The sequence below is a fragment of the Antedon mediterranea genome, chromosome 1, assembly GCF_964355755.1.
Source record: "Antedon mediterranea chromosome 1, ecAntMedi1.1, whole genome shotgun sequence".
Classification (NCBI taxonomy): Eukaryota; Metazoa; Echinodermata; class Crinoidea; order Comatulida; family Antedonidae; genus Antedon; species Antedon mediterranea.
In genome coordinates, this window is record NC_092670.1 from 28,933,495 (window position 1) to 28,943,715 (window position 10,221).

Here is a 10,221-nt window from a genome sequence, read left to right on the forward strand (position 1 = left end):
GATTGTATGAAAGCTTTTTAGATGAACATGATGAGTTGACCAAATTACTAGACGAAGAAGAAAAGCATCAAGATTATTGGAAAAATTTCGAGCCTACGGAGAGGGCTCTGAAGGAATTTAAAGAACAGACAGAAGACTCACTAAACGAAGATCCAGTACAAAGAGTGAGCATAGATCCTAATGATAGCGTATCTCAAGCTGTTTCTCGTAAATCAAGCAGAAGGTCAAGCGGTGGTCAATCTGCCTTGTCCGCTGCTAAATTGAATGAAATTAAAAAACAAGCTGACTTAAATGCAGAGATGGCGGCAATAGAAGAACGTGAGGCGATTGAGCGAGCTAAGTTGGACCTGAAAAATAGAGAAGCCAGACTTGAGCTAAGAACAAAACTGGAGGCTTCAGAAGCCAAACAAAGGGCGATTGAAGAAGTCCTTTCATCTCAAAGCCAAGTCTCCATTGCACAACCATACCAACCTGGTGTGAACGTAGATGCCAACTTATTTGTGCCTATTCTCAGTCAATTACCAGCCACCACCACACCTGAGAGGTTGTTAGCTACCACCACACCTAAAAGATTGCTAACCACCAACACACAGGAAATTAACGACAGGTCAGATGGTCAAGCAAATATTGAAGCGTTGACTTCAGTGATAAAAGAACTTAGAAAACCGGTCTGCGAGATAAAAAAGTTTGATGGAAACCCGATAGAATATAAGAAATTTATGAGGCAATTCAACAACAGGGTTGTGAAGTTTACGGAGACTGACGATGAGAAGATATACTATCTTGAACAATTCACGATGGGAGAAGCGCTACACATAGTTGAAGGTTACAGCTATCTGGATGCCAAAATAGGATATTCGGCAGTACTTAAAGAGTTTGAAGAAAGGTATGGAGACCCACAGGTGATTGCAGAAGCCTTTATAAAGAAGGTAATAACTTGGCCAGCAATAAGTAACTCAAAGTCCTTAGACGCCTTTTCTATATTTCTAAATGAATGCTCAAGTGCCGTCGAATGTATCCAAGCTATGCAAGTCTTGGAATATTCAGAGAACATAAGATCAATAATTAAAAAGCTACCTTACTCATTGCATGAAAAATGGAGAAGCACAGTGCAGAATCTAAAGGACCGAAATGTGATTGTTTCTTTCAAAGAGTTAGTGAAGTTTGTTAAAAGGGAAGCTAAGAAGGCAAATGACCCAACATATGGTAGGGACGCTTTAGCCTCGAACGGACCTAGTAGCCGACCAAAGGCTGCTACACAAAATCTTCCAAAAGGAACGAAGGAAGCTTTGCAACCAGCGTACAATCACAGGATGAAAGATCCGATTCAAGGTCACAACATGGTACATCAAAGCCGGCAGACACTAGGTCATGCTACATTTGCAAAAAGGGAGATCATAAAATTGAAAAATGTGATGTGTTCCTTGCAAAGACTGTGCCGGAAAGAGTTAGTCTGCTACAAGAGAATAGAAGATGTTTTGGATGCTTGAAATACGTACATCGATCAAAGGAATGCCGTAATCGAGCAATATGCTCAACATGCAGCAAGCGACACCCAACGCTTCTTCACCGAACTAATGAGCAAAGTCAGGCAGTAGCAGCAGAAAATAAAACACAAGTAACTCAAACTGAACAACCTCAAAATAATAGCACAGGACCCTCTTGTCGTACAGGGGCCGGAGACACACTGTGCACTACGGCCATCGTGCCCGTAATGGCTAGGTCTCGGAAGAATGGATTGGCTATTGAGACTTACGCATTTCTAGACCCTGGTAGTAGTGTTTCATTTTGTTCTGAAAGGTTAAAGGAACAATTGGGTCTTGGAGGCCGAAAGGCAAGAATCACGCTTGATACCATGGGCTCGCAATGTTTGCTAGACACCAGCATTGTCAATGGACTTGAGATATGTGATCTTAAAGGAGAAAACTCAATAACGTTACCTAATGTATACACCAAAGATGGCATGCCTGTTACAAAGGCTCACATACCAAGAATGGAAGACATAGCTCAATGGTCGCATATGAAAGAAATAGAGCTTCCATCCATAGATGCCGATATAGGGCTCCTAATCGGTAATGCAGTAGCAGAAGCCTACACGCCTCTACAAATCATCACTGGGCCTCCTGGAAGCCCCTATGCTTCGAAAACAGCTTCAATCAATCAATCAATCAATCAATAATTTTTATTTCTCAAATAAAAACAAAATACAGTTAACATTTTCTAAAAATAATAGATAATAAATGAGAAAATGGGGTACCCCACTGGAAGCTTAAGCTTTAAAATGTGGGGTCCTGGCAACATAATTAAAAATAAGGTAAGGTAAGAAATATATATAATATATGATAATGAACATAAAAAGACATTTAACTTAACAAATGCAGTTATTATTTGACTTAAGACAGATATATGATCAACTTAAACAATAATAGTAGAAACAAGGTATTCATGTAGTTTGAACTTAAATGAAGATAAAAATTAATAATTTTAATTTCGTCTGGTAAAGAATTCCAAATTTTTGGTCCTTGAAAAGTTATATCATGCTTGCCAACCTCCGTATTAAAACAATCATAAGCATAATCAAATTTATTTCTGGTATTATAATTATGAACTGAACTAAAAGTTTGAAAATAAGTATCAAAAATTCTGGGCAGTTGATTATGTTTGAATTTAAACATAAATAAAGCAACATTTTTTGTAAGTAAGTCGTAAATATTAAGTGTATTAGATAAGACAAAAAGAGGAGCAGAATGGTGGAGGTAATGAACATTATAAACTGATCTTAAAGCTCTTTTTTGCAAAATATAAATACGGTTTAAATTAATTTTTGAAGTAAAACCCCAAACGGTTATACCATAAATTAAATGTGGCAAAAAGAGTGATTTATAAATTAATAGTAAAACGGAGGAAGGCAAGGCATGTTTGAGTTTATTGAGGACACCAACCACTCTTGATAGTTTTAATGAAATTGTATTAATATGAGAAATAAAAGATAAGTATTCGTCAATAAAAATGCCAAGAAATGTTGTTGCTTTAGTTCTTTCAATTTCGCTGATGCCGTAATATAATTTAGGAATGTTGGGGGGGATTAGTTTATTAACTGAACGAAAAATAATAAATTTGGTTTTTTTAATATTTAACGAAAGCTTATTTGATTTTAACCAGTTTGCAATTTTAGTAAGTTCTTGATTCATTAAAATAATAGCTTCGTAGATGTCCTTATGATTAATAAATAAACTTGTATCATCTGCAAACATAACAATTTCAGCACAATCACTAATATAATTTAAATCATTAATAAATAACAGAAATAAAAGCGGACCAAGGATGGATCCCTGTGGAACACCACACGAAACTGGCCGCAGCTCAGAGACAATATCATTGATTGATATATATTGATGTCTGTTACTTAAATAATTTTCGAACCACTTAAGTGGTATACCTCTTATACCATAGAAACGTAACTTATTAATTAAAATATCATGAGAAATACAATCAAAAGCCTTTGACAGGTCAATAAAAACTCCTAAAGTAAATTGTTTATTATCAATAGCAGACAAAATATTATGGATTGAATGATGGATGGCATCATGTATTGTAGAATGTTGGGAACGAAAACCAAACTGAGAGTTGCTGAGGATGTTAAACTTTGTAAGAAATGAAATAGTTTGATCATAAACTATTCTTTCAAGTAGTTTAGAAATAGTTGGCAAGATGGAGATGGGCCTATAGTTATTGATATTTGAGACCTCACCACCTTTATGGATGGGTACAACTTTAGCAATTTTCATTGCATTTGGAACCACACCCTTTACTAAAGACATGTTCATTATGAATGTTAGTGGTATAGCTAATGCCAATGGACATATCTTTAGTATATATGGACCAATGTTATCAAAACCAGGAGCTGTTGATTTTAAATTATTTATGTATGTTACTAATTCTTGTTCACATACAGGTTTGAAAAATAATGATGAAGGAAAATTGCCCTGAAGGAAATCATTGTAAGGTTGAACATTGCCATTGAATGGAGTATTCGAAAAAGAATTTGCAATATTTGAGAAAAATGAATTAAAAGCTTCGGCTTTTTCTTTGTCATTTGTATATTCACATTGACCATTTATTAGTTTAGCTGGGAATGAATTTTTCCTTTTTCTACCCATTACATTATTAATTTCGCGCCATGTAATTTTCATATCACCTTCACATTTACCAAATACATTGTTATAGTGCTCTTGTTTACTATATCTAATAATACTATTTAGTTTGTTTCTATAACAACAATATTTTTTCCAATGTGAAGGTGATGACGAAGCTTTATATCTAGCATACAGCTTTTGCCTGGTTTTGATTGACTTGGCTATACCTTCAGTTATCCAAGGTGATTTGAGCTTGTTTGCTCGAGTACGAATATTTTGCAGTGGAAAATGTCTGTTTATACAATCGTTAAGTATGTTATTAAAACTAGAAAAAGCTATGTTTACATCACTTTGTTCAAGTACATCATTCCAGCTTATGCTATTTACATTTTCAATGAATTCTTGTTTAGATCTATCGTTGTAAATACGTTTCTTAATGAATTTAGGTGGTTTTTTTTTAATATGGAAGGATGAGTTAATACAAAATGTGGGAAAATGATCAGATAAATCGACAGTAAATATTCCGGATGTGAAAGAGGGATACAAGGATTCAATATTACAGTAGATATTATCAATAACAGTAGAGCTATGCAAGGTAATTCGGGTTGGATTAGTAATAACAGGCTGAAATGAATGACTGAAAATATTATCAATGTGATCCTGGACATATTGATCTGTACTAAGAAGGTTGATGTTAAAATCACCAGCTAAGTATGCTATTTTTTTATCTTCATTAATAATTTTCATGACTGATGATAGGTCCATATTTAAGGTGTTAGCGTTGGTGTCAGGTGGACGGTATATAATTCCAGCAATAATATTTTTACCAGAGTTATTCTCAATTTCAATAAAAATTGATTCAGCTGACGTAATTAGGCTTGAGAGATCATATCTCCTTTTAAAGGCAACATGAGTTGAAACGTATAGTGCAACGCCACCACCTTTTTTATGTTCCCTGTTATTTAAAATAAGGTTGTAATTTGGAATGCTTAGAAGATTGGTGTCGGTAGAATCCTTAATCCAAGTTTCAGTAAGGGCAAGCAGAGTAAAACTATGATTTAAGGACTGAATAAAGTTACAAAATTTATCAAACTTGTTATTTAAACTTCTACAATTTAGATTTAATATTGAAAAGTTAGATGACGTTTCTGAACTATATATAGTATTAAACAAATCTATATCATAATAACTTGAGCAATGATTGCAATCACCATTGACATTATTTTGCATTGGAGTAAGTTAAAGACAAAAATAAAATTGAAAAAGAACAAAGAACAAATACCGTACAACTATAAGTATCAAAGCAAATCGACTTATACTAAGTAATACGCACACGTATATTTGCCTAATTGGTAAATATGTGTGACAGCCGTCGCTCCATCAATAACAGCTAATGTACAGTACCGGTAAAGCCTTGCATCAAACTACTTGTATAATTTTCCGTTTATGAACAGACTACCTTTGCGAAAGACCGGTTTATTTCCTTCCTTCCATGCCTTATGCATTACGTCACGGAGAGCTCTCTTCTTGGCTATATCAACAGCTGGTAAATCTTCCAGAACAAACACATTCCCACCTTCCTTTGTTGTTGATTTTGCCTTTTTAAAAACAAGATGGCGCTCAGGTCGGTAAACAAACTTGGCGATGATGTGTCTGGGCTTATCATTCACAGACTTAGGGTGTTTCCCTGTGCGATGTGCTAGTTCGATATTAATATCAGGTAGGTCCAGCTTATTTGTTATGTACTCTTTTAAGATGTCATGCACATTTTCACCTTTACTTTCAGGAAAGCCTCCAAAACGCAGGTTAAAACTTCGGGAATAGCGTTCTAAGTTAATAATCTCCGTTTCTAGTCTCTCAATAGTCGGTTTCATGTTAGTAGATATTTCAGTAGTCAAATGTAATACTTTGGTGGTAAGATCCATGTTTTTCTCTTCCAGTTCACTGATCAGTTTAGCTTTGGGTTGGATTCCGTGAAATGTTGTGAGAAAGAACCATGGTGAAGAATACAAGAATGAAAGTTGTCCCGCCAACCGTCTAGAAATAACGGCAATTGAAGAACGGGAAGAAATTAATAAGCTTAACCGCACTGTGGAGAAAGCCATTAGCATTGACTTTCCAGAAAGGGATAAGGAAGAGCAACAAGAACACTCACAAGATGACCATAAATTTTTGAAAATAGCAAACGAGACAATGGGATTTAGGAATGGCCACTATGAGACAGCTCTTCCCTTCAAGGACAGAAAACAGATAATGCCGAATAATCGTGCAATGGCGGACCAAAGACTGCTGTCGTTAAAAAGGAAAATGGAGAGAAACCAAAAGTTTAAAGAGGACTACATTGCGTTTATGGAAAAGCAGATAAGACAGGGACATGCCGAAAAGGTCGTGAAAGATAACATCAATTATGGGAGAACTTGGTATATTCCTCATCATGGAGTGTACAACCCAAATAAGCCAAATAAGATACGCGTCGTCTTCGACTGTGCGGCAAAGTACCAAGGAATTGCATTGAACGATGTGCTACTACAAGGCCCGGATCTTACAAATAGTTTAATTGGAGTTCTAGTAAGGTTCCGTCAAAATGAAATAGCTCTTATGTCCGATGTAGAAGGTATGTTTCTACAGGTTAAAGTTCCTGAATATGATCGGGATTTTATGAGATTCCTCTGGTGGGAAGACGGTAATATGGAGAATGAACCCAGCATATATAGAATGACTTGCCATCTATTTGGAGCGACTTCTTCGCCGTCATGTGCGAATCTTGCTCTGCAGAGAACAGCTACAGATGTAGGTGAAAGATATCCTCAAGAGGTGGTGACAGCCATAAAAAGAAACTTTTATGTAGATGATTGCTTGGTATCAGTTGAGACTGAAGCAAAGGGAATGGAACTAGCCAAAGGTCTAAGAGAATTATGCGCAGAAAGAGGATTTAGGCTGACCAAATGGATCAGCAATAGTAGAGCTGTATTGGAGTCAATCCCAATCAATGAACAAGCACCTGAATTTAAGACACTGGATTTAGATAATGCAGAGTTACCAAGCGAAAGAGCACTGGGTGTATGTTGGTCAGCAGAAACCGATAAGTTGGGCTTTGACATAAAGTTACCTGATAAACCACCTACCCGCCGCGGACTGCTTTCTGTGATAAGTTCGGTTTTCGATCCGCTAGGATTAGTCTCACCTTTCGTCCTTCCTGCTAAACTGATTCTACAAGAATTATGTCGTAAGGGTTCCGGATGGGACGATAAAATTTATGAAGTGGACTTCAGGCGATGGCAACAATGGCTTGATGAGCTAAAACGGCTACAAGAATGGAACATGCCTAGATGTTACATAAGTAAAGGTCTTGGAGAAATAGCTTCACGTCAGCTTCATGTATTCTCTGACGCAAGTGAGAAAGGATACGGAATGGCAGCATATATGAGATATGAGGACAAACAAGGTAAAGCTAGATGTTCGCTGGTGTTAGCCAGAAGCCGAGTTACTCCTTTAAAACATGTTACTGTACCAAGACTAGAGCTCACTGCTGCAACCATGGCTGTTCGTGTAATAACTAAGATGTTGCTAGATAAATTAGATGGAGTAGATGAGACCGTTTATTGGACAGATAGTCAAACTGTTCTGCGCTACCTAAACAATACCACCGCACGATTTAAGACATTCGTAGCAAATAGAGTGACTGCAATACTTGACGCCTCGAGCCCTACACAATGGAAATATGTACGCAGTGCTAATAATCCGGCTGATGAAGCATCACGTGGAATGAAAGTCGATGAGTTTCTAAAAAATGATAGATGGACTCATGGTCCTGAGTTTCTACAGAAATCTTCCGTAGAATGGGAGAAGTGGCAAGAATCACCAGCCTTAAATGTGATATCACTTGACGATCCAGAGGTAAAAAGACAGGCTCATGCTGCGGTTTTAAATGAAACGCAATCTGCAATGTGCCGATTAGTTGAAAGATACTAAAGTTTCCGAAAGCTGAAACGTGCTGTAGCATGGCTGTTGGCTATAAAAGGGAGACTACGGCAAAGGGTATCATTCAGGAAATCTGTAGAGAAGAAATATGAAAACGAACCCGACTCTAAAGAAAAAACCAAGAAGGTTATTGCAGAAATAGAGAAGTGGAATGGACCACTTAATCACAGTCTAAACTTGCTACAACTTCAGGTTGCAGAGAAAGAAATAATCAATCATGAGCAGCAAAAATACTTCAAAGAGGAGATCCTTGCACTTAAAACAGGAAATAATGGTTTGATTGCCCGCGCAATGAGAGGAAGTACGAAGACATGCAAAGAACTTTGTTAGATCATGTGTTGTTAAGACTAAATCATCAGTAATCGAAAGACCTATAGCTAAATTATGTTTGCTCTTAGAATCTGAGAAAATTGATTAGTATTGTAATATGTTAGTTGAAATGACCGATTCAGTTCTTTAGTAGATTTTGTAGTAGTTTAGTAATAGTTTAAATTACGGTAGTAAACTATTAAGGGGCCGGAATGTAGAAGCCATTGCTTCTAGTTTAATTAATATTGGGCAAAATATTTGGTTTTCTGTGGCAACCTATTGCAATATGAGGAGGTTGCATGGTAAAATGCCTTTTTTGTGTGAAAAGGAAAGAAGACAGGATTTAAGAAGAGATTATAAGAGATAAATAGAGAGAGATTTTAGAAAGTTTTGTATAAATTACTGAACCATAAGCCAGGGAAAGTTTACAGAATTCGGTAAGCTCAATTCTCTTATCGAATATAGTCATTTTGTTGTGTTATTTGAGATGTTATTTATGGCTGGTACTTTCGGTAGGCTAGGCCTAGATAACTTTGTTTTAACTTTCAGGGACCATCTCATAAGTGAGATACCTGTTGCTTCTATGAAAGCATTGCAGTTTATATGCTTGTTTTTTGGTTAAATTGTTGTTTGAATAGCTAATATTTATGCTCATATTATAATAGTAATAGTAATAGTAATACTGGACAACAATTACGCATTATTATTATAGAAGACTGTCTGTATTAATTGCAGTTGTTGCTGATGGATCAATGTTAATATTATCATTCTGTCAATTGTTTAAATAGGTCATGTTAAACCAGTTTAAATTAAGAACCAAGAACATTATAATTAATAGTTAACCATACTTATATGTCATTTTTTATTGTTTCACAGTTAATCAACTCTATCACGGTATTGGTAAATAAAGACTTAAAGGAAGCATATAACCGTGTGATATTTCGATTCTCGACTCATATATTTCTCTGGACCCTCGATAGTAATACCAATGAATTACTACTTAGTTTAATGTCTTGCCTAGCTGTCGATTAGCCTCGACTCGACACATTTTGTGTGAAGAAGAGTGCGCAAAGGCAATCACGTGAATTGACTTAGAATCCTAGGCCTACTGTAGAAAGTATCGTATCGCAGTTGTGTAATCACTTCTTGTTGCTGCACACGGAACAACAAATTTAACTGATGAATTATTCATGTTTATTTTGTGACGTTTCATGAGGGGTCCCCAACTTATGTACGAAAAAAAAAATCGCGGCCGGGGGCGCTGCTCCATGCTGTGAAATGGCGTCGCCCAGTTTGACCTTTTAACCCTGTACTTCCGATACTGTGTTTTGAATGCAAATTGAAGAACAGGAGATTCTTGTGTTATAAGTTCTTTGAGCAACATGCAATTGATTCCCTCTGGTGGTGGTGCTTTCTGATTTTTTGTGAGTGGTGAGCTGATAAAAGTAAAACCAGGAATGTAAAAGAAACGTACCCAAAAACTAAGCATATGAGAAATAATAATAATAATAATAATAGAAAGAGTCTGACACGCTTAATATGCAGTAATATATGACATACTGTAATTTACATTTTAGAATTTGGGAAGTGAAAGTTTACGGCCTCCTCTAGCTAGGCCCAACCAAGTACAGTACTACTAACTAGGCTACTAGGTTAGTCAGTAGTAAATATAGTTTAGGCCTCGTCTCTAGAGCCTAGTAAATAAAATAATCCTGGCGGAGAGAGGGCTGAGATTAATATAAATCCTCCGTATCGCTTCGTCTCTTTCTACGTATATTCCCGTCAAAATAGGCCA

At 36.3% G+C, this 10,221-nt stretch overlaps 1 protein-coding gene across 1 annotated transcript; it reads left to right on the plus strand.

Moving 5' to 3' along the window:
- Positions 1-6,329: 6,329 nt before the first annotated feature.
- On the plus strand, positions 6,330-8,447 carry LOC140043803 (uncharacterized). Its single transcript, XM_072088277.1, has 2 exons — positions 6,330-8,033; positions 8,121-8,447. Exons 1-2 carry the CDS (start codon positions 6,330-6,332, stop codon positions 8,445-8,447), a joined length of 2,031 nt encoding a protein of 676 aa, XP_071944378.1.
- The last annotated feature ends 1,774 nt before the right edge of the window (positions 8,448-10,221 follow it).

Excerpts from the sequence above, each read along its gene's own strand:
- LOC140043803 (XM_072088277.1), top strand. The coding sequence starts at position 6,330 with ATGGGATTTAGGAATGGCCACTATGAGACAGCTCTTCCCTTCAAGGAC. Across the intron at positions 8,034-8,120 it reads TATCACTTGACGATCCAGAG|CTGAAACGTGCTGTAGCATG; the intron begins GTAAAAAGACAG and ends AGTTTCCGAAAG.